The sequence below is a fragment of the Populus trichocarpa genome, chromosome 2 (genome assembly GCF_000002775.5).
Source record: "Populus trichocarpa isolate Nisqually-1 chromosome 2, P.trichocarpa_v4.1, whole genome shotgun sequence".
In the NCBI taxonomy this organism is placed as follows: Eukaryota; Viridiplantae; Streptophyta; class Magnoliopsida; order Malpighiales; family Salicaceae; genus Populus; species Populus trichocarpa.
Window position 1 is genome coordinate 8,588,725 of NC_037286.2, and position 25,651 is coordinate 8,614,375.

Sequence of the window (25,651 nt, forward strand, 5' to 3'; positions counted from 1 at the left end):
GATACCTTAAACTTAACTCATGGTTGAACCCAAATACATTGGGTCTGATATCTTGCTAGAATAATAGTGACTTAAGCTTGGCTCGTAGGTAAATCTAAGTATATTGGGTTTGATATCTTGTTAGATTTACAGTGAGTTGGACTCGGCTCGTGGTTAAACCTAGGTATATTGTGTTTAGTATCTTGCCAAACCCACAACAATTTAAGCTCATCTCATGGCTGGACCCAAGTGTGTTTGGTTTGATATTTTACTAGATTCACAATGATATGAGCTTAGCTCATGACTGGATCTAAGTATGTTGGGTGTTAGACCCACGTAGATTTAGATTCAACTCATAACTAGACTCAAATATATTAGGTTTGATATTCTGCCAAACTCATGTTCGATTAAGTTAATATCCTTATGGATTCAGGCTCTTTCCTTTCAAAATATAAAAAATATTGAGTTGAAAATACAGAATCATCCACTATCAAGACATCTTTTCACAATTTCTGATTTTGGTGAAACGAGTTGGATGCATTATTAGGTATGGAATAGCTAGGTGTATTTAATTTCTGGTGCAATATAGAAATATTTGTTGATCTTTTTTTATGTCAACTAAATTTTCAATCCAATTTTGAATTAAAGCTGACCATTATCCTCGTAATACATAATAAGAGCAGGTGTAGACGGCTTTTCCGGTACTTGAAAGTTGTCGCTGTAGGGAGATTGATGAAATCCACATGTTTATTACTCAAATAACAATGAGAAAAAATAACCTTACACAATGTGACTACTCAGATTTTTCTTTTAATAAATTAGGCGGGGTTGAGTTTCTAAAATGAGGGTATTTTCATTAATTTATATGAAAACAAATCAAAAGCAATTAAATTTATAAAGATAAATAGAAAACTTAACCTATAAATTAAAATAATTAATTCCCCGATTACATAAACATAAATTTCAAATTAAGAAAATTACAGTATAAAATTAAGACTATTAAACATAAAATTAAGACTATTACATAAACATATGGATAATAATGAAGCGTGTCTGTTTTTTTTGTTTGACTTGAGATTTTGAATACTAAAAGAAATTTGTGCAAATCTCCAATTTTTTTAGTCTTTTATTTTTTATTTTTTATTTTATATATTTTTTATTTTTTTTTGTCTTTGTTGGCATTGAAGATGGGCAAAGGTTTTCATTAAAAAAAGACTGTATGGGCAACGGTTGTCTGACAAGGCATATTGATCCACATGGTTTATCCATATCCGATTTTTATATTTTTTCGCCTTCTGGATCTATTTTGAGCCAATTAAAAAAATGGGAAAAGTAAAAGGTTATTTTGGGTATATGCTGTCATCCGAAAACAATAGATAATGAGCATGCTCATGAAAACAAAACGTGTTTAATTAAAGAAATAAAGATAAAGATAAATTTATTTTTTAGATAATTTAAAAGTGAATTTTTATATTTTTAAAAATTTTATACTTCTAAAATAAGATGTACAAAGATGCCATGTCTTTAAAAAATAATATATTTTTTTATTCTTAAAATATCACTATAAAATGATTATTATCATAATTTTAAAACTCAACTCGGGATCGATTTGAGGCAAAGCTCGAATTACGAGTCGGGTTGATTCGGGTTAACTCGAGCCAGCATAAGAATAAAAATGATTATTATCATAATTTTAAAACTCGATTCGAGAGTTGACCCCGTGAAAGGGTAATGAGTGAGGTTGATCGTTGACCCGAATCAATGTAAGGATAAAAATATTTATTATCATAGTTTTAAAACCCGACTCGAGAGTCGACCCGAGAAAAAGCCCATGTCACGTGCTAGGAGGGTCAACTCGAGTTAACATAAAATTAAAAAGGTTATTATCATAGTTTTACAACTTGATTTGAGATCAATCGGGTCAAGGCCAGGTCATGGATCAAGAGGGTTAATTCGGGTTTACTTGAATTAGTGTAAAGATAAAAATTATTATTACCATAATTTTAAAACCCAACCCGGGGGTCAATCAGAACAAGGCTCAAGTCACAATTTGAAAGGGTCAACACAAAGTGACTCGAGTCAACATATAAATAAAAATAATTATTATTATAGTTTTAAAATCCTACTAGTAAGTCGATCCAAGACAAGTTTCAAGTCACGGATCGGGAGGGTTAATCCGTCAATTCAATCTTAGTTTTATAACTAGAGTTATTATAATATTATTAATTTCAATACTCACTATAAACTAAAGTTAAAAAAAAAAAATTTAACAACAATATATATTAAAAATAAAAAAAAATATTATTTATATTTTATTATATCTTACTTATTATAACCAGACATGATATAAACACTATTAATATATTTTATTAATCATTGCCAAAGGTAATTCTATCTTCTTTTTTTCCTATCTTGTTTCTTCTTATCTTTATCATCTCTGTTTTTTTTACCCGATAGAATATACTTGGGTGGTGAAAAATTGTCTCTACAAATTTGGCGCTTCTCTTCGCTTTTTCTCGCCCTTAACATTCCTCTCCATTAACTTGAATATCTCTCTCCCTCTCCCTCTCCCTCTCCCTGCTTTCCGTTTACAAAAAACCTCTGTTACTTTGTTGCCCAACTCTGAGTCATCTCTGTAATTCCGAGAGAACGGCAGGCATGATTCAAACGAATTCTGGCTTACGCAGTTTGGTTCAATCTTTACGACCCATCACTTCCTCTTTATCCGAGGTTTCTCTTTTTAAATCTTTTATCTTTTAATTTGACCAGCCTTATTAAATTGCCACTGTAAAATTGATCACAATATACTGATGATCCCTTGAGTATTTGTGTATTACATGGCTTGCAAACCTGTATTAATTTCCTCGTTGGATTTGTATCTTCTTCTTCTTCTTCTTTTTAATTACAATTAAATCATGTTCATTTTGATTGGTTTCAGAGGATGTACTTAGTCTTCTTCTTCTTCTTTTTAATTACAATTAAATCATGTTCAATTTGATTGGTTTCAGAGGATATACTTTGTCTTCTTGTTTGCTTATGCGTGTAAGAAACAGAGTCATGCCTTGGTCATTCATTTGTTCTCGTTTATCTTATGATATCTCATTTGACTTCCTATTGATTTGGATGCTTTGAGCAAGAATTTTACCTGTTTGTGGATCCTTGCAGATTGCAGCTTATAGTTGCTACACATCACAAGCAGCATCTGCTCTTCAACAAGTTAGCAGACCAGATTCATACAGGTAATTAGCACAACGATATTGCATTCAAATTATGTGCTTCATGTTCATGCCTTTCTTTCAAGTTGACATGGCAGTTATAACTCTATGACTCTAATAGAAGCTTTCGGATTTTTGCTGTTCGTTGGTGGTGATTCTAGCGAGGATGAGTATGCTAAAGTGGACTGGGATAATCTCAGATTTGGCATCACACCAGCTGATTACATGTACACAATGAAATGTTCCAGTGATGGGAAGTTTGAACAAGGGCAGCTTGCTCCATACGGAAATGTTGAATTGAGCCCTTCAGCAGCAGTCTTGAATTACGGGCAGGCAAGCTGCAATTTTAACCCCTTCTCAATAATTGAATTTTTTTTTAATTAAAGAATTGAAATTATTCCAGATTGTGTACGCTACTTCGTAAAGCTACTGGATTTAGAATCCCACATCATGGCACCATTAATTTGAGGCTTATGGAATAACTTTATGCCTTATGGAGTAAAAAAATGTATTCAGGGACTTTATGAAGGCACAAAAGCATATAGAACAGAAGATGGGCGCCTGCTTCTCTTTCGTCTGGATCAAAATGCCACGCGGATGAAGATGGGCGCTGACAGATTGTGCATGGCTTGCCCCTCCATTTATCAAATTATTGACGCGGTCAAACAAACTGCTCTCGCTAACAAGCGCTGGGTAATGGTCCTTCCGCTTTTATTGCTATGTTGTTGATGAAATTTCACCAGTTTTCTGGAAGCAAAACAACATATTAATGGTGACAGTGGCAGTGACGGAAACGAAGGATGATACAAGTTTGTTACATATCAAATCGATTAAAAAGACTTTGTAAAATATTTAATTACAAGTTTACGATTATTTATATAAAAAAATAAAAAATTCTAATGATATTAAGTAGAAAAAAACAAACTAAGAAAACTACTCATTCCAAAAAAAAAAACATCATGTTTCGTAAAAAAAAACTAAATTCTATTTTCCTTAAAATAAAAACTTGTACCAGTATCCCCGTATTAAAAGAAGTCAAAAACACATCATGGACTTTAGTTTTAAGTTCAATTTTTTTTTTTTATCAAAAGATATTTTTTTGTGCGTGGGTTATTTTTAGATTTCTAATATTTTATACGAGTTTCCACGTCATTGATCCTGAAAACACAATATATTTACATAGGCCGCCTTAGATATTTTCAAAATGCTTAATTATTCATTGACATTTTCACTTTTCAAAAGACTATGACAATTATTTGTATAGAAAATACCGGAAAATTCTAATAATATTGAATAAGAAAAAATGAAGTAGAAAAAAATATTCCCTTCAAATTAAAAAAAAAACTAGAAAAGCATTATAATAAAAAATAAAAAATAAAAAATATATTTTCATAAAATATAGTCTTTTCATCTTTCTATGTAATTCTATGCAAAATTTTACAGACTCCACCTCGAGGGAAAGGGACTTTGTATATCAGGCCTTTGCTAATGGGAAGTGGTCCTATTCTGGGATTAGCACCAGCACCTGAATACACATTCCTCATATATGCTTCTCCTGTCGGCAATTATTTCAAGGTGCGGTTTCCTTTCTGAGCTGAAATTCCTTGATGACTTTCGTATCTATATAAATCTTCTTCTTCTTCTTGTTTTTCATATAGGAGGGTTTGAAACCCTTGAACCTATATGTTGAGGATGAGTTTCATCGGGCTACTCGAGGAGGAGCTGGAGGCGTTAAATCCATCACAAATTATGCACCAGTAAGTGAATGCTTCTCTAAAATGATTAATTCAAAAAAAAAAAACTAATGATCACTCTTGAATTTGGATTTGTTTGCAGTCTTATAATACCGTGGCAACGTTTGCAATTTTTATGGAAATAATTAAGGTTTCTTTTTTCTACTTTTAGGTTTTAAAAGCAATGGCCAGAGCAAAAAGCAGAGGATTTTCTGATGTTTTGTACCTCGACTCGGCCAATAAGAAAAATCTGGAAGAAGTCTCTTCTTGCAACATTTTCCTTGTGAAGGTACCGTTCAAATTCATCCTTATTGGTGGCTTTTTATTTTTATTTTTTTTTCAATCTGGGTGTGTTTATCCTGAACTATATCTTTTATCAATCTATGCAGGGCAATATAATTTCTAGTCCTGCTACAAGTGGGACTATTCTTCCAGGGGTCACTCGAAGAAGCATCATTGAAATTGCTCTCGATCATGGCTATCAGGTTTTTATTTTTTTGAAAGAAGGCTGCATGTATCAAAGAAAACTAAAATGGCAGAGCCCAATACAGCACACAAAAACAAAACAACAGGGAAAAGGCTCCCTGCAAACCGAACGGATCAAAAAACTAGTCAGCTAGAAAACATTCCTAAAGGGAGTTGCCCTCTTACAAACTTCAAACACAAGTAACCCTGGACTTCTATGCGTTTAGAGGATTACTCGGTAAAAATCTGATATATCATATTTACAGGATTTCTATGCGTTTTGAACGCGTAAAAAAGTTATTTTTGACAAAATGCAAAAACCTGTTTCAGCTTTCTTTTTGTTAGAAATCAAATAAAATCTTGCGAAAACGACTATTAAATCCTCCAATTACAATCCCATATCATCGAGTCCTCAAGTAGTAACTTTCATCAATTGAGTTCTTAAAGTACGCACTGTTCTCAACTATAGCCTTATATCTAAAACTGGTACAAAGCTTCAAGAAAAAAATGTCAAAGTGAAGCCTCTTTTTTTTTTTTATCGCTTAAAACATATAATTCGACAGGATTCGTTAACGAGATATGAATGAAGGGATATAATTGAGAAACCTGGATAGGTCCAAATGTGAAAATTTGGAAGACTTTATTCAGAGATGATTAATTGTCTGGAGATTAATTTGTTATTTGCCCCCCTCTCTCTCTGTTTTTTTTTTCCTTGCATACTGTAAGCCTGGAACATGGATTGTAAGATTTCAGTCCATTGCTCTGAGGACTCGCTCTGAAATATACAATGTGAAATTGAACCAGGTCGAGGAACGTGCAATTCCATTGGACGAATTGATGGATGCCGATGAAGTTTTTTGCACGGGAACTGCAGTAGGTGTTGCCCCTGTGGGCACGATTACATATCAGGATAGGAGGTAAACAACTACTTCTACAGAGCATATATACCTCTGATAACTACTGTCAGAATTGAAAAAGAATTGTTAATTCCTCTCTTTTTTTGTGGCATCAACTAAATAATGTTACCAATCAATTACTTCAATTAGCATATAAAAACCTGTGCAAATGCAGAGTTGAGTACAACGTCGGAGAAGAGTCCGTGTCTCAGAAGCTTTACTCGATTCTTGAAGGAATTAAAACGGGAGTCATCGAGGATAAGAAAGGCTGGACTATTGAGATCCAGTGATCACTCATCAGAAACGTGCACTAGATGCCTTCGTGTATGCATTGAAATAAGAATTACTGGTATGATTGTACAGAATCTTCTTCTTGAGCCTCAACTTGTACTCCATATCTTTATTGTGTGTGCATATATATATATATATATATATATATATATATATATATATATATATATAGTGATTAATGAATCACACGATTGCTTTTATGCTGGATGCATATTGTTGTTAATAAAATCTTTATTCCTAGAACAGTTGTAGGCGATAAGATCAAGGGCCTCCACGTATAAAACGGAGTAAGGACTAGTGATTTGGATTCAAGAGCAAAAATAATTTAGCTTTTCAAGTAGAAAAACTAATAAATTACTAAGATTAAAATATAGAGCTGTAAAGAAACATGCAATAAGATTTGAGTTTTTTGTTTTTATTTATTTATTAAGAAATATTAAACCCCACAACCAAGTAAATTTGAGACTAATCTAGAAATGATAACCCACTGAGATATTTTTTGTTTTTATTTATGAAAATACCGCTTTGCCCCTATATCCAAATAATTATTACAAAAAAACACCAAGTGAAATAACAAACAAGCCTTGCAGCAAAGCTATTGAAATATCATTTTCAAGGGCAAGAGAATCATTATATTATAGTAAGAAATGTAAAATATCAAAAACGCCCCTAGAACATAGCTAAATGTATTTTTTCTTGTTTTTTTTAAGGGTAATAAAATAATTTCGTTTCTCCAAAAATAGCGAAAATAACAAATATACCCTTAAACAATTCTAGAATGATAAAAGGATCAAATAAGAAAACCATTTTACCCTTGAAAGACAATATTGTATGGTTTTTTTTTAAGGAAATAATTTTCAATTCATTATTACAACCCGCAATAAATTAAAATACATGTACAAGACTTTTCTCACATGATCTAGGTTTTTGTTATATGCCAACCATGTAAAGTTGTAACGATAAACTACCATAAATTAGGAAAGAAGCACATAACCTTATTAAAACAAGTAAATATCATAAAAAAAAGAAAAGTAAGTAAATGTAAAAAAGAAAGACAAAATAAGAGCAAGGCAAATGAAAACTAAGATTTTTGTGTCTAGAGAGAGAGCAAGAGAGATTCCATCGCTTAGAGTTTTCTAGTTTATGGGTTTTAAAATTTTACCGTAATGCCATAGCCCAGCTCTAATAAAATGGAAGGTTCAATTCGACGATCTAGAAGAAGGACGTGGCGAGTTTACTCCCGTTATGGGCCTCTACTATCAAACCATTCTATTGGATTATAATTTGCCAGCTCATTACGGAGGTCTTAGAATTTCTTAAGCCCAAGAGATTTAACACACGGGCTCTCACACGGTCTTAGAATTTCTTTTATTTTGTAAGCAAGAATTAATTACCAAAGATTTGTAGTCAAATATTAACAATATTTATTTGTATTTTTTTAATTTTATTTGATGATTTACATGCAATTAAGACTAGTCTTCTTTTCCAAACGGTTTTAAATAAAAACACAATTCTCATATCGATTTAATGTATTCAAAAAAATAATTTTTTTTTAAAGATATTGAACATAACATTTAAAATTAAAATTTTAAAAATTTTTTTCACCATCTAACCTAAGCTCTGGGATGAATATTATTTGTTTATCGTAAGTTACCTCTATTAATGGATTAATGTGCGAACCAAATTGTATTCTGACGGCATAAGTCCTGAAGTGCTTGTGCGTCTTGCTGATTAATTATGGGGGTTGGCATATGAGGCAGTCTATGCAAAAATGTGCAACTTTTTACTGAAGCTCGATCTGTATTATTTTTTTTTATTTTTACCGAAGGTGCTTTATATTTTCGGTATTTTTAGCCAAATTTTCAATTTTTGTTTAATCGAATTCAAAACAAACCATCCATATGAATTAGTATATATACAAAGCATATATAATTTTATTACAGTCTGATCTAATTTTAGATTAATTTGAAAACTCAATAATAATATGAAAAATAAACGTCGAATCTTTCGGCAATAAGCTAAAATTTAATTAATTAACATGGCTTGATAGGTCTTGCACGTCTCCATTGGATTCACTTTCGGTCAATGTCAAGTGGTCATTAAAGCTTAATTGCCACATCCAGTTTCTCTATCAAACAAGTAAACAACCATGCACCCACCATCAGGAAAAATGAAGGACTCCGATGCCGGGCTACCATTAATATAATTACATTTTTATGAGCCAGTTGTTTAGTCAATTTTATTCATGGCGAATCCTAGTCTGGACCATTCATTTCAGGTCGCTGGGTGCATGCACAGCTAATTAATGGAAGAGCCGAATTGGCAAGGAAATTGGGGACAAAAAGATAGCCATTACAGCTGTGTAGTATGTTGACCCACAAAAGCAACATGTAGTAATATCACACTATGAGCCAATTTTACTGTCAAAACTACCGTTGTTCATTGCACGTAACCATGCATATGCACTTTGTCTCGTTTTCTTTCTCCGTGATCATGACTTGCTAAGAGGCTACATCTAGATAAATAGGGTGTGTGTGCCTTTTAGTTTTCTTCGTAAAAAAGGCAGTAATTGCCTTTCCATGAATTTCTTTTTTAAAAAATTAGCACCATAAATTAAAATTTTTGATAGAATAAATATTATTTGAGTTTTTTTTTTTAGTAAAATGATGTATTTTACATTATTGTGCTTAGAAATTAACATGTTATTTAAACATGTTATTTTTCTAAAACGTAACAACTTAACATGTCGCGAACACAAATATAAAAACAGAGAATTAGAAGCAGCCCCCCTCCCTTCCTCCCTCTCTCAACAAACCAACACCCCCACTCATATCTCTCTAAAAAACCCACCAAACACCTGTTTTTTTCTCCTATTAAAACACCAAAAAATCAAACATATCTTAGTCTTTAATTAAGCATCATTGATTGTTTTTCTATAAAAAAATCTATCATTTCGGCCCTTGCCACCACCGCTGTCAACAAAACCCCGATTTTTTTCTAGTTCCACAAGCAAGGTCAACATACTACATTGCTATGAATTTGTTTGGCTTAGTTGAAATGAAATAGTTGTTTAGGATTTAGGGTTTATGATGACTTTAGGGTTTGTTCAATTAATGATAAATTAGTTTAGAATACCATCAATTAGGATTGAATTAATATAGTTGAACATGAAAATAAGTTAAATTAATTATGAAATATTTTTTCAATTAATTATGTATTGTGTTTAATTTAGATAAGTTGTCGAATTAGAGATTTTATGTGGAATGTTGGAATCAACTAATAATATAATTAACCAACGCATGATGATCAACATGGATTTAACTATCTTGAGCTTAATGACAATGAAGCTGATGATACGTTAGACCCTAATGTGATATTAAATGTTGTTGATGATGAAATCATTCATTCTGTTTCTAAATTTGGAGATGCTTCTACCTCTAGTTTTGTTATGTCTCATAATTGAGCATTTAGTCATAAATGTATGTCAGAATGGTATGATTTGGAGGTTGAACAAATATTTATTAGTAAAAATAAATTGGTTAATGCAGTTAAACGGTGACACATTGCATATTTGATTGAATACTGAGTCCAACAACCAAACTTTACATTTATTCAATTACAATGTGTGCAAACACCTAAATGTAAGTGATATTTGCACAGAGAATATCATAAAATATCGGATTTATTTGAGATAACAAAGTTAAAAGAACCATACACATGCGTTTCAATCTTTGTTTAAAAAGACCACCATCGACTTGAAATTTTTTTTTATTGCTAATGCTATATCAACCCTCATTATGAATAATCTTTCAATAACAGTTGCAAGCATATAGGATGAAACTAAATCGCATTACAAGTATAAAATATCATATGACAAAACATGAGTTGTAAAACAAAAGGTGCTCGAACATCTTTTTTGTTCACATGAGGAGTGTTTTGAAAATTTACTTAGGTTGTTGTTGGCAATAAAGGAAACAAATCTTGGAATAGTTGTTGATTGTCGTACACATAGGCGGATGATACTATATTTGTGGGTTCATCCATATGTGTTTCAAACAAGGTTTTTATATGTTAGTTGTCTAGACCAACTCAAACTTGACCACGGTTTGGTCTATGCACTGATTGAGTGATTGAAACGTGACACAAACACGTTGCATTTTAGACATGAGAAGATGATACCGACACTAAAAGACGTGGCGGCTTTGCTTAGACTGTCTATTAATGGACGGACAATCACATCTATTGGTGTTTATAATTAAATTGTGTTATGTGAATGATCATTTGGATTGACACCCTCTCCTTCTGAATTGAAAGACGTAGTATACGTTTTAAATGGATTGAGATGATATTTATAACCTACCATATTGTTAGTTAATGGTAACTCATGTAAAATTAGAGTGATCAGTACTATACAAGAAATCCAAAATACATGAGGTTTATAAAAAATAAATAAATTAGAGAATAGATAATTGAGGTAATCATTTGAAATTTTTTGGGTAGAGTTGAGTAATGGTTAAAAATAAATTTGGGTGCCCGAATTATATTTTGTTTTTGATTTATAAATTTTTGAAATTATAATGGGCCTTGACTTGTACCTAATTTTGGCTAGTTGATAATATTTTCTTTTAAATATTTTAGTTAAACAAACTGGTAACAAGTAATTTTTTTCTTCAATTACCTGAATTACTTGGTCATCTAATCGGGATTGCGTAAAATTGAGCAAATTTTAATTTAGGTCGGATAAAAAAAATTAATGTAATTAAGGTAGGTAATTAATTACCTTATTCGAAAAGTCAATTTTTTACACCTTAATTACCCTCATTCTCTAATCCTTGGAGTAAACTAGATTAATTAAATTATCTGGTTTACTACACTGATCAAACAATCATAATAGTAGAATCTACTGCAGTAATAGATTTTATCGCTCCAATTTATACATACCTACTTTATATAACAAATATCTACAAACCCTCACATTCCTTCGAATCTGATATTTTTGTCTCAATTATTATGCAGTTTTTAATTTCTTAAAACATGAATATGTTACCCAATTCTTTGGAATAAATTATAACAAATTTTCTTAGATCAATATTTAATTTCAGATTTTTTTCATTCGTAACTTGTTTGACCTAAAGACTTTTTTTTCTACAAAATTATGCATATTATATTTGAATCAATTAAAAAAATATAAAGTCATATAAAACATTATTTAGATGCGATCAACATGTGAATATAATAAAAATTGGATTATATAAATAAATGCATATTTAATCTCTGAAAATTGACAATAAAAAAAAATAAAAGAATAGATCTTTAGGTAAATTTATTATCAATTATATGATAATTTCAATTGATTAAATTTAACAAAGAAGACCTTTAATTTTATTTTATATATAATTTAACAAAAAATTGGATTTTTTTTATCACCTCATTTTATTAGGAGTAATGCTAAACATTAAGAGAATAAAGAAAAAAGTTAAAAAACACAGACGAATATAAGTCTCATTCTAATATCATAATCCAAACAACTCATATGCATTTTTACACTTTTTTCTTGGTATATGTTTTTTTTTTTTTAATATTTTGCTTTGTTATTTTGTGAGCATAGGTCAAAGCTAGATTTCGTGTATCATTTGGCTCAAATTGACATTTAAAAGTACTGCCCAAATAACGAACAAGTCAACTACTCTTCTCAAAATGGGACCATGACCATAGAATATAACTGCAAATTGGAATTACATTTCAAATCTTAGTCTCTAATAAGAAAAACAAAATGATCACAGTTGTGTTTGGTAATTTACTTTTGGGGTTGGTGATTTCCCTAGCGTGCACAAAGTTTAAAATATCATAGTTATGGGACTTGAGTTCCGCTACGAGTTAAATATTTTTATTTTTTATAAAATAATTGTATATATAGATTTTTTCAATGCATTTTTATAATTTAAAAAATTTAACAAATCAAAAAGTTTATACACACATGTAATCAAATAAACTTAGAACTATGTGCGCTAATAAATAAATAAAAAAAATTAACGACACCTAAAAATAAAATTTTAAAAATCGGGAGACATGTAAATTAAGATATTTAATTTCATAAGACAAAATATTTACCCGATCATGTTTGCTAATTTTTGTTTATTAAAACATTTTTATATTTAATCAAACAATAGTAGAAATAGATAAACATATTAAATTGATTGAATAAAAGAAAAAGAAAAAAAATATATGTAAGGCTACACATATTAAAATTATTATATGAAAATAAATATTTTTTATTTTCAAATATATAGTTCATCTATACAAAAGATAAAAAAAAAAACCATAGATGAATCAGAAAAACCTCTTTGAAAATTAAACGCATGACAAAAAAATTACCATCATTTAAAAGAGGCTCTCTAAACAAAAATAAAAGAGAAAGAAGATATTAATGTAAATATCATTAAGTTTTTTAAAAAACAAAAAAAAGAAGCATTAATTGAAATAAAAAATTTAGTAAAAAAAAAAAGAGTCAGGCCAGCTAGCCTAGCCAATTTCATCAGTGTCCACGCGCATGACAGTCCCGCGTGGCTGAGCCCCTTTTTTTAACTGCACCTGGAGTGGATGACATGTCGTCCGCCTCATTTTTTTTAAAATTTAGATGACATGTTGTTTGTTTTGCCCAAATTCTAGCCACTGTGGTGGTCGAAAAGTTAGGTTCAAGGTTTTTTTGACCAAAAAACCAGTTTTGTACCCAAAACACCTAATTAGAAACCATGATAAACCTATCCATGACCTCAAAAAACCGCCCCAAAAACCAAACTCAACCCGAGCCTAGATCTGTTTTTTCGCAAACGTTTAAGGAACAAAAACACCTAATATGAACTCCCCTCATCAAATGAAGCAATTTGACACAAATATCATCCATTTCGGTGGTCTAAATCGATATCAATAACATGTTTCTCTCTCTATCATCAGAATCTGACGATCTCTCTCTCTCTTCTCTCAACCAGGGACCAAAAAATAACAAAAATATACTTTTATACCAAAATAAAATTAGAAAAATATTGAGGGACCGAACTTGTATAATTTGCGTGATTGGTTAAGTTGGAGAATCAAAATGCATCTTTTTCATAACTTATAGCACGCCACTCATGTTTGCTATGTTTTTCATTTCGGTCTCTCCTCTTCTGATCTCACCATTTCATAAGAATTTAAAATCAATTGCTCTTTAATTACAACTAAATCTTCCAAAAACAAAGTTGGAGGACTAAACTGAAAAAATATAAAATTTTTCAGAGTCCGTCCACAGTAAAATATATAAAGATAAATAATAAAGGAATGCACAGTAAAAACACTAAACCATTTAGATTATAGGTAATGCTTTTTCCATGTCAAAGAGCAGATAAGATAATAGAAGCTGGAGAAGAAAGTTGCTTGGAGGATCTAGATTGTCAAAAGAGATGTTTTTTTTTTCAAACATGTAGGTCCATCCACTTGAAAATCACAAACAATTAAGAAATCTGGAGAGATTGATGTTCGTTGAGACCTAGTAAAACTGACTGCACGCGTTGATTAATTGTATTTGTCCTTTCCATATTGCATATATTTACTTGTTCTGTGTCCACTTTTTTGGAATGCTTGGTGCATGTACACAACACAAACATTTTTTGACAAGGTAGAAGTACTAGGATTTGACTTTGTGAGTGGGCTGATAATATATATATTTTTAAAAAAATTAAAGGCTTCAAATAGAAAAATATAATAAATTGTGAGGCTTTACAAACAGAGAAAATCTAAATCCAACAAAGAAGAATTAAAACCTAAAAGAAACTGTAAACAAGCATTAAATAATGCAATCAGTTGTGTTGTAAAGAAAGAGACAGAGAGCAGCGAAAGTAAATTGTTATAAAAAGTAAAGCATAAAGTTTGAGAGAAAATAGAATATAGAGCTCGTAAGATGATTGTATTAAGATTTGAATGTACAGATGCAACTGTACCAAGGAATAAAAAAGAGGGAAATAAAGAAGAGGGAAATATGTATGTCACTACCCGAAAACTATTGATACTTCATTTTAAAACTAGTTTGAAATCATGTTTTTTTTTTTAAAATAAATTTATTTTGTTTAAAATTAAATTTTGAATCCTTTTAATATATTAATATCAAAAATAATTTTTTAAAAATAAAAAATATTATTTTAATATATTTCCTAATAAAAAACAACCGTTAACACATTTTCAACCAAACAATACTTTAATCTCATGTTTATTCACATGTTAAATTAACTTTGGAATCAAGATTAATCTAAATAAACAATCCCTTATTTACTTAGATAAAATAAATAAGGGATTATTAGAATATCATAAAAAATTGAATCAACTCTTGACATTTTTATCCATCTTAAAATTCTACATGACTATATCATATTATCCAACGAGATACCAATTACCAAATGAGAGGAAAATGGGATTTTTTTTTTGAGCAGTGTGGGCAAGTGCCCACATGCTGGATCCGTCCCTGGGCTCAATGATTGTGAAATAACAAGGCATACTAACACGAGTAATGATCAGAATATATGTTAAAAAAAAAAACATGCGAAGGAGTGGAAACAAAATGACTAATGCTGGGCAGATTTGAAATTAGGAATGAGAATATCGTAAACTTATTCCTAGGATTTCAATCAACGAATGACAGTTCTCTTAAAGAAATTGAATCAGAAAATAAAATGGAAAAACTGTTATTCCTAATGATCATAGAGAAGTTATGAGTTGCATATATAGATTGAAGCCAAGACAACAACCAAAGACATTCATGATAGTTGCACTGTAGGTTTTTATTCAGATTCTGAATGGAATTTTAGTTTTGTACCTGAAGTTGAAAGCCTACTGTGCATTTTCTTAAACACGAATTGTTATGATTCTTTTTCTCAGAAATCTCGGCCTTCAGTTTATTTCCATGAACAAATATCACTTCTACCTTCTCTTTGTCACTAAACTTTCTCACAATTCTCTCCCTCTTTTCCAATCTTTTTTGAACCCCCCTCTCTTATTGTGTGTCTAAAGGTGGCGTTTTATGGGATAGGGTTTCATCTCTAATCTTCCTCCATAATGGCCGCCAATCTTTCATGATTTCCCGCCTTTTACGAGTAGATGAACCTGGATTGCAAATAGCCCTCTTTGCTTGATTTATAGGAAGAGGATCATGGAAAAAATATGGTTTATTATCCCAAGATGAAAGACCACGTGATAGAGATCATTAGTATATGTTGTTTACCACCTGGGAGAATCAATTAGAGGCTTGAATCGGGGTTAAACAGGGGCAGAACAGTTCCCCGTATATTTTCTAGAGTTTCTGCATTTCCTTAAGCAAAACGACATTGATTCCTTCGAATCTCCATCCATGTTCTTCCCTTTTCCAGGTGGAACACATTGTTTCACTTAATGTGAAACGACATTGTTTTTAGATCTTCTTCAAGTACACCAAACTAATTCAGTCACATCCTTTCGACTTTCAATTTCTTTATTTTCAGTCGATTCTCACCTTTTTCTTTTATTTATTTCTTTAATTTCATCCCTGAACGAATTACAACATATCATTTGATTTCTCCATTGCTCTCATACTTGTCCTTGATTATTCAATTCTTCATTTAATTTAACTTTTAATTGTTTTTTCAATTAAACTCCTAGTTGATTTTCCAACTTGAATATTTATTTCAAACTAATCTATTTTTTTTTAATTTCAACCAAATTAAACCAATTTAAGCTCTTTTCTTCAACTCAATCTCAATTATGGTCAAAGATTTCCAAACTTGTGACTCAATTATTGGTCTAATCTTAACCCCAAATATGTGTATTTGTTTTTACATTTTTATGATTATTTATAACCACAAAAAATAATAAAAATGACAAAAATAACAAAATGATTAAAATTAATTGACCAAATTTACCAAAATGACACATTTTTGGATTTTAAATATATAAAAATAAAGGGTCAAAATTGGATTCCAAACATTTGTGATGATGCATCTTCTTAAAAAATGGTTCGCAAAAATACCTGTGTTGATTTGCACATGAAAAATCTATGTTCCTTACGAGACCATGTTAAAAAGGATTGTTGGCTCTTCATGTAGTTCTTCTAACAAAATAAATAAAGTTGTAAATGATAATAGAAATCATTATATGAGTATTGTGATGGATGCCATTATAAGAGTATTATGATGTGTTAAAAAACCAATTTAACCTAAAAGTTTAAACTGTTAGGTGAGATCCCAAGAATATTGTGATAGATGCAATGAGAATAAATAATGATTATTTAGATAAATGTTCACTTATCGATGAAGAAAGAAATGTAGATGCAACTAGGTTTTTTAAACTTTTAAAAGATTTCATTTAACCATTATGGAATGAGTTCACAAATCACAGTAAACTATCGGTCATTTCATGAGTGTTTGCTATCAAGTCAGATTATGAATTGAGTGAGATCATTCATTATAACATCATCGAATGAGCAAAAAATATTTCACCTGAAGGGAATAGGCTGAAAGAGAACTTTTATACAATAAAATTCATGATGAAACCCCTTGACACATAATACAATATTATTTATATGATGCCGCGAATTAAGTCTTGGTGTATTCTCTTAATGGTGAAATTTGGAAGCCAAACTGTTCATCTGGAACCTTTTATTCAAATTTCAATAGATAAAAGTAGCGTATTTTTTTTAAAAAAGAAAAAACATAAAGGATGAATTTTGCATCTACTTCACCAAGCACGGACGGTGTTAAATTCAATTATTAGAGACAGCAATAAAATTAAATCTAATAAGAAAGGGTTTGACGTTTTAGTTTTTGGCTGCAAGCCCGCAACAAGTGCAAAAAAACCATAACTGTCATGCATTAAGTAGAAGGTAAGCAACGAGGTACAGTAAAAGTGTAAAACGTCGACGCGGAGCTGTGACACTTGGGCTAGCTCTCTTGATCTCCACCAAATACGCTGCACCTTCATCCTAAACTCCACGCCCATTAGGGCCCCCAAAGGACGATTAATTAATACTGGAGTAGTAATTAGTTTTGGAATACAATGCAATCTGTGATTGGGAAATAACAGTCCTCTGTAATTCAGAGTGCCTAGAGACAAGTTTATTTCAGAAAGGGCACACAGATTCTATCGTGGTACTCAGCTTGAGACTTCATGTTTTTCACTTTATAAGAGTATTATTGAGCTATATATATGATTATTAGTGCAAAATTGGTTATTATTATGAATTATGGTACTGTATTTATCTTTTATTTTCGTTGGATTGGTGTTTGCTTACATTATATAGATGAAATGAAAAAAATGTCATTTATAAAAATATATTAAACAAGAAAGAAATCTTTTTCCTATGTATTTGCTTGCAAAAATCACAATTACATTAAGAAATTAAATTGTCTCAAGTTAATCTTGAATCCAATGATATAAAATAAATGATAAGAAATCAGATTGTCTCAAGTTAACGCTGAATTCAATGGCAAAATTAATAAATGAGAGAAAAGAATAGTAAGAAGTTAATATTTTTAATATATCCTAAAATCGTGCCAATTTAATTTCAATTTAACAACATAATCAAACACGCAACATGAATTAATTAAGAGACACGATGAGAGTATGTAAATTCCAAATAATAATAATAATAAAAAAAATCCCATACAATATTTGCTCAGGTCAGTGCTGCCGTGGTCATTTGATCATTAATATGGACTGGTGGGTGACGGCCGTCCGGGAAGCATTCCATGTTTAATGATTATGGACATGCCCGTTTCAAAGGACAAACCATAACAGAAATCATATCCTTAGGTTCCATCGTGTTCTACTTTTCTTTTGTCATTTGATCGCACCTACCAGCACAGAAGAATCGCTCTCATTTCTACAGAATTTCAATATTTGGTGGCGTCCTTGCCTTTTTTCCTTGTGGAAACCATAGAGCTTTGAAATCTCCCCGTCAGTCCAACGAATTGACCTACGATATAAATTAGCTTCGACATTGTAACCTGAAGCAAGTTTGGTTCTTGATATTTGTTAATCTTGACATGCAATGACTGTGGACGATTATTATATATATATAAAAAAAACAAAACAAAAAAAAGACTGGAGTCAAGCTTCATAGCTTTTGTGTAAGGAGATATATCTATCACCAGAAAATAGGGTGCTCGATCAAATGTATTTCAATTACATATTCAAGTAGATTTAATTAATATCCCTTGTAACAAAAAATAAAATAAAAGATTTTTCTGATATATATATATATATATATATATATATATATATATAGGATGGTGTGAAAACCGTGGATTAATTTCTGAAATCTCAACATCATGTAGTCTTAATCTAACAGTAGCAGCTAATTATGTATAAATTAAATAAATTAATACAGCTAAATGCAATAAATGGTAGTGATTAATATGAAATATACCTCATTATACATCGTGTCATTTGGTTGATGTATGCCCCCACTGAATTATGCCAGATTGGCTTGCAGAGATCCATGAGAAATAACAAATGAAAAGGCCTTTTGCTAAATAAAATTGATTCTGAACTAAGTAAGAAAGACAAGAGGAAAAACCCTACCCTCCTGCACTCCCTTTCCAATTTCTGGACTTTTCTATAGCAGACACTCTCTTTTATGCCATACCCCGCTTTTAAATATCATATAGCTGTTTATCCCTTTCCAGCCTTTATATTTCCTTTTTAATTATCCCCTATATGCATCTCCTTCGTTCTCTCTCTCTCTCCCCTATAATTGCTAGCTTTGACATAAATAGAAGGAGAAAGAGAAGCTAGCTAACATCATACTCGAAGAAACACAAAAGAAGAAGTATGGGGAGGGCTCCTTGCTGCGACAAAGCCAACGTCAAGAAAGGCCCATGGTCACCTGAAGAAGATGCGAAGCTCAAGTCATATATAGAGCAGCATGGCACTGGTGGTAACTGGATTGCTTTGCCTCAAAAAATTGGTAATATTTCAACTTACAACCGCATGCACAGCTCTTTTTCAGTTGTATCTTTAGCCTTGCCTTGCTTTCTCCCTTCGATCTCCTTCTCTTGATTAACTTCTTTTTGATTGATGCATGTCCTATATTTAATTTAAAGGAATTTGAAGTTGGGTCAAGTTGTTCAATTATATCTTATGCAATCAAGACATCGGTGTTGTTTCTGAATCAGGTCTTAAGAGATGCGGCAAGAGCTGCCGCCTTAGATGGTTAAATTATCTTCGCCCGAATATTAAGCACGGAGGCTTCTCTGAAGAAGAAGATAACATAATTTGCAGCCTTTACATTAGTATCGGAAGCAGGTTTGTATCTATCACTGATAGCCGCTTAATTAATTATTAATTAGGATTCTGAAGAAACCATCGATCCACCTATATAATCGGGACTCGTATTTCATGTTTAAACTCATGAACTAGCTAGATTAATTATACTAGTAATATTCTAGGTTTAGCATGCTAAAATTAAATGACTTTGCTTGCGCATGAACAGATGGTCCATAATTGCAGCACAATTGCCAGGAAGAACCGATAATGATATAAAGAACTACTGGAACACAAGGCTGAAGAAGAAGCTTCTTGGCAAGCAGCGAAAAGAGCAACAGGCTCGCAGAAGTAGTGGCCTAAAGCAAGAAATGAAGAGAGGAAATGGAAATCCCGTGGTTCCAGCTGATAACAATAACCAAAACCCTTATTGGCCAGAGCTGCCCATACTCGCTCCCATACCATACTCTAACCATGAACCGCATTTCAATGACCATGCCTCTATCAGGAAATTACTTATCAAGCTTGGAGGAAAATTTTCTGATGATGATCAAGTGAATCACAATGCGATGAATCCCCAATTCCCAGCTGATGTATCCTATACCCAACAGCTCTATGATGATCAGTCCATCAATGTCTCCTCTTCTGCTCCGATGGAGGAGACCTTGGATGATACTGATGCTCAGTTTGCACAAACACAGTACGACATAGATGGGGCTGCAGGTTTGCAAATGTTGCAAGGACAAAGCAGTTTTCCTGCGGGGCTTGAGCAAATGGTTAGCAGCAACCCGCCAAGACTGGACGGGCTGGAGTTTCTGTTAGGTGATGATATGGTCAATAACAGAATTAGGACTGCTTATGGCACTGAAAGCATGATTGATTGCGGTGAGATGACCTCTCTGATTTTTCCTCCTGGTGCATCAAATTGTGAAGGGATCATACAACAAAGGTTGCTGCAAGAATGTGCCTTTGATGAGCCGAGGTACCCTGGGCCGCTATAATGTACATGTATGTTTGGTATACTTAGATTTGTTGCAATATTAGGAAAGTGGTGTTGGATCTTATCTTATTGAACTTATTTTGTGACATGGTTTGCCTTCGATTTATATTGACAGAGGTTTTATATATATATATATGCTGCATTCTATTTGTTGATCAAACTCAAAGCTTCTAAAGGGGTATGTTTCAATTAACACGAGGACAAAAAATATTAGCTGTTAAGAGGATTTCGAAGGCATATAGTTCTTAAATGCATGATAATCTTATGATAGAATGTACCACAGAACTTCAGCAATTCCATTCCATAAAAATCTCCAATAGCAGGAGCCTAATTAGACATCTTATAGGCATTTTTAGGGTTAATTAACATGATCAGGTCCATTTAAACCAAATAACTTTTGCCATTGAAATGAGTCTCCTTAATATTGTGATTATTTTGATCCAATTTCTTAAACTATTTCTTGTAACACAATTCGTTAATCAAGCTCTAAATAATTAGGATGTTCGAATTTTTTGCATTACATGAACATAGGCCTCCATTAATGTTTGAAAGCACAAATTTGTATATCCGGAATTTGAACGCACCAATCCTCATAGAGATGGAAGCCTCTACATGGATTAGGAAAATGTTCTTTGTGCGCCTATATATGATTTTAAATACATGCATAATTAATCTAGCAGATATTAACTAGCCATTTTTTGTTGATTAATTAATTTTATAGATAAAGAGTTGTTTTTCCAACTTCAAGGTAAGTTAAGAGTCACCGTCACTGTAAATGAATCTTTCAAAATTTCCTTTTTAGGCTTAATTTATTCCAGCCCTACGAGTATCCTAATCCTAATTTAAAGAAGAATAGCTAGGAACTAGCTAGGAAGCACCAGCTAATCCTTGCTGCTAATAGTCAAGCATTGAATATCATGCAGAATTACTCCTCCTAATTCATATTCAATTGGTCAGGTAGTTATACTAATCCATGCATGGTTGTATGCATCATCCACCCGCTTCTTTTTATATATATATATATACTTGGAGTGAGATTTCATCAGTAGTTCAAATGTTATATGTATATTATTACAACATAAGTGCCCTTTAATGGAATTTCAGTAGTGCTAATTTCAGCAGCAATGGCATTAAATGCATTTTTTGGAGCTGTTTTAACGAATTGTTGTAACATAATTAAGCATTAATAATTAGTGGCAGTCATGGAGGATTTCAGTGTTGTTGATCTATTCTGGCAATCAGAATGGATAAACGTTGCTACATATGGCAACAGACAAAAGTTCTAGCAGCATTTTTGAAAAACGCAAGGTGACTTCTGGTTGCGACGGTGTAGCTGTCGCTAAACATGTTAAGGGTTATCTATCTATGTATTGCAGCGTTTGAGGTTCTCTCCCTCTTTTTTCATTTGTTTTTTCGTTCAATGAGGGCGGCCTTGTGCTTGACTTTATCACAGTAATTAGTCAATCAGTGACAAGCTTCAGGTCAAGCTCCAATATTTTTCGAATTTGTTTATAGAAATATACATTGCCATAATGACATACACGCGTACGTAATGGTATTCTTGTGTGATTAATAAATTCTCTTGATTATTATCAATAAAAAGTTGCCATGATGACATTTGATTTGTGTCAATATTATTTCATCATGTCCACCAATGCTCAATTGTTGAACAAAGTCGGCATCATAAAAATCTGGCCAGGAACAAAACATTATTCCAGCAGCGCTTCTCCTTTTCCAGAATTACATTGTAGAAAAGTCTTTGTTTCCAGAACATAATTCTTCCAAGTCATCACTCATTGTGAACCTTGTATATTAGCCGTTCATGCTTGGATAATAACCTGATAATCGTGACTACAGCATATCTTTGGTAGATTCCCATGTTTTATTATTTAGATTATTTTGAATTCCAGGTAAAAACAAATTGTTAACTCACAAAATTAATTCATAATAAAAAATCATATAAATTATATCTTGTAATTTTATACGATTACAATTTAAGTTATTAAATCGGGAAGATGATATATTTGTTTTTGTGTTTTTAATTTAACAAAATAGCAACATTCAAATATTATAGTATGTGAGTTAAATTCTCAGAAGGAGACACTCAATGATATATGCATGCATGTGCTAGCTAGCTTCAAATTTATTGAAAATAACAAAAAAAAAACATGAATTTAATTAAATTTCAAATATAATTAAAGCTGATCATCATGATCTCAATGTTGTTGATGGTTGTGACTATAAATTTAATAAGGAAGATAAGGGAGTATGGCATTATTTGAAAGAAATATATAAAGCTTGGACAGATGCATGTTTCTCTTATAAGATTCTTTTGAGTGCATGACTTGAATTGCTATAATATTAAATGAGACACCGATCGTTACCTAACAAACGACCAAGCTGCAATCATTTAACAAGCAAAACCCCTAATCAACATATATACTTGTGCTCATGATGAATAATCTTCATAAGTTAATCGCTTTTCGTTTTCATCATTATGAACAATAAAATCCCTTTTGAGACATGATTTTTCTTTCATCCAAACTTACCTTGAATGAAAACACTATATATACTTAAATAATATTCCCATTCATATATATATATATATATGGTCGCACTGCGCATAATATATGTTTGTCCAAAAATGACTATATATCCCTATTTATCTTCTATTGATCATTTAATTATATGGATCACCAGTTTAATAATTTCTCAGGGTCAAGTCACTCAAGTTCGTCCATGCATGCTGTATTGAGTTTTTCTTGTTTGAATCATGTGCTTGATCATAAGCAGCTGCTCAAACGAGAAACCAAATCATATATAGGTTTTTATTCGGTGATGTCAAGTAAGGACATAATCTGCTAACGTTAAATTTTATCCACAAATTTATCATAATCCTGTCTTTGAACAAAAGTTGGGCAATGGACCTACCGGTTACTTATTTTTGCCACATGCTTGCTACAGGTTTCCTGCAGGTTACAAGGAAACACACGAAGGGAAACAAATTTCGAGAAGATTATAACCCGAAGGAGCCCAATATTTCAGAATCAAACTGAATCTCCGTGATTTGCTTAACCTTTTTGGGGTCATCTGTGAGCTGACTACAAATGCCATAGTTGTACACAGTTGTGAAACTCTAGATCAAATTAAACTATATCTTAATTCGAGTTGACAAAGCTTTGGTTGGTAAGCCATGGTCATAATTTGTTAGGATTAGTTGACAAACTTTGAAAAGCTTCAATCTAGTTTTGTCAAGGCTGTTCAAAATGTTGGCCCCATGAATCAATCCATTGATATTTAGCATACACAACTTACGAGAAAATACCAATTGTATAATTTGTAAAAAAAAATAAAAAATTATATGTCGTCATCCATTCTATCTGTGCATATTTGAATGAAGGATTTCAATTCATACCCAAGCAAGCCATTCGAAAGTGTCGCTACTCAGCTAAAACTGCTCTCATTCAGGGTTTAGATTTAAGAGAGCTATAGTACAAATTTCCTCATAGAATATCCGTAAAACCCTAGCTAGTTTTAATTAATTTCGTGTGCATGCTTAGAATCGATTTGACATTAAAGAATTTTTAGATTCATAACGAAATTGGTAAAAAAATTATCTCAATTTAAAATCTATTAAATGAAATTTTAAAAATAATATATTAATAGGAATGACCCTTTAAATAAATAACATTTGGGCCTAAAACTCGTGGACAAACCCAAACACAATCATTCGTGGTATTTTTACAATAATCTTCTAGATTGCAGACATTTAAAGAATATACAGTGCAACTTGAATTGGACAAAAACAAACATATACAGATCTAGCATGGAAAGGAGGGACGGGATAAAGTAAACCCAACTTTGTTACAGAATTAATAAACTTGGATATTAATTAATTTAAACTAGTAAAAATTAAGCTTTATATATATAAAAAAACTAATTTATTGCAATAAAGCTAAAAGGAATATCCCTCTTCGGAAGGAAACATAACAGAAAAGGCTCTAAACAAAAAACCAAGATTTAAAAATGAGAGGAATTGCATTTGCAGCACATTCTGTTGGCAACTCGATGACGATAATAAGCACCAAAATGTCCGTGATTAAGGCCCATGGCCAAGCAGCAGACAAACCATGACAACAGCCAGCCGACGACTTCTGTCACCCCCTTTTCATTTTATATAAAATGCTAACCCCTCCCTATGACACATTATTTTGAATTAATGTTTGTTTATACAATGAAAGTGACACTCACTAACATGATAAATTCTCTTTCATTTGTCCGACTTTCAGACCTCACCATCTTGTTCTTATTAGGGAAGTGATTGTTTAAAAAGCATCTTAGCGTGAGGTATAATTAAGGACGCTAATTATTAATGTGTGTTTGGGATTAATGGTGGTGGATGGTTTTTTTTTTTATAAATAGCTTTTTGCTTGAAAATAAATAAAAATAAAAAATTTCAGATTTTTTATTAATTTTTAACATCAACACATCAAAAAAATACAAAAAAAAACATCAATTTGAAATTTTTCAAGCCAAAAATACTTTTAAAAAGCAACAAACAACAAAAACACTCACAAACATGCCTAAATTCTGATGAAAAATATGGCATCCTCATTTGTACTTCACTATGATATTGTTAAAAGGAGATGATTATAGTTCCTAGAATTATGGGTTCTCTCAATTTTATATTCTGATAAATTATATATGTATACATGCTAAATAGGTGGCTCATGCTATGACGCAGGTCAGCCTAAATTTTTTCTACTGTAAAAAAAATGCTAAGGCCATTCAAGTGTTCTTAAAGGAATA

General features: G+C 31.7%; 2 protein-coding genes across 4 annotated transcripts; both read left to right on the forward strand.

Moving 5' to 3' along the window:
• Nucleotides 1-2,486: 2,486 nt before the first annotated feature.
• On the forward strand, nucleotides 2,487-6,691 carry LOC7467241 (branched-chain-amino-acid aminotransferase 2, chloroplastic). 2 transcript variants are annotated; one of them, XM_002301100.4, is made up of 10 exons: nucleotides 2,487-2,709; nucleotides 3,145-3,218; nucleotides 3,356-3,527; nucleotides 3,711-3,887; nucleotides 4,638-4,769; nucleotides 4,853-4,951; nucleotides 5,100-5,216; nucleotides 5,317-5,412; nucleotides 6,197-6,309; nucleotides 6,464-6,691. In XM_002301100.4, the coding sequence occupies exons 1-10, from the start codon at nucleotides 2,638-2,640 to the stop codon at nucleotides 6,576-6,578; spliced, it is 1,167 nt and encodes a 388-aa protein (XP_002301136.3). In that variant the 5' UTR covers nucleotides 2,487-2,637; the 3' UTR covers nucleotides 6,579-6,691. The 2 variants fall into 2 exon arrangements, with proteins under 2 accessions (XP_002301136.3, XP_024450432.1); XM_024594664.2 differs by having other exon boundaries at nucleotides 2,666-2,709; nucleotides 3,316-3,527.
• A 12,360-nt stretch (nucleotides 6,692-19,051) lies between these two features.
• Nucleotides 19,052-21,002, forward strand: LOC7467242 (transcription factor RAX3). Of its 2 annotated transcripts, none has more exons than XM_024594995.2 (3): nucleotides 19,052-19,546; nucleotides 19,731-19,884; nucleotides 20,072-21,002. In XM_024594995.2, exons 1-3 carry the CDS (start codon nucleotides 19,411-19,413, stop codon nucleotides 20,841-20,843), a joined length of 1,062 nt encoding a protein of 353 aa, XP_024450763.2. In that variant the 5' UTR covers nucleotides 19,052-19,410; the 3' UTR covers nucleotides 20,844-21,002. The 2 variants fall into 2 exon arrangements, with proteins under 2 accessions (XP_024450763.2, XP_002301137.3); XM_002301101.4 differs by having other exon boundaries at nucleotides 19,065-19,546; nucleotides 19,755-19,884.
• Nucleotides 21,003-25,651: the final 4,649 nt, after the last annotated feature.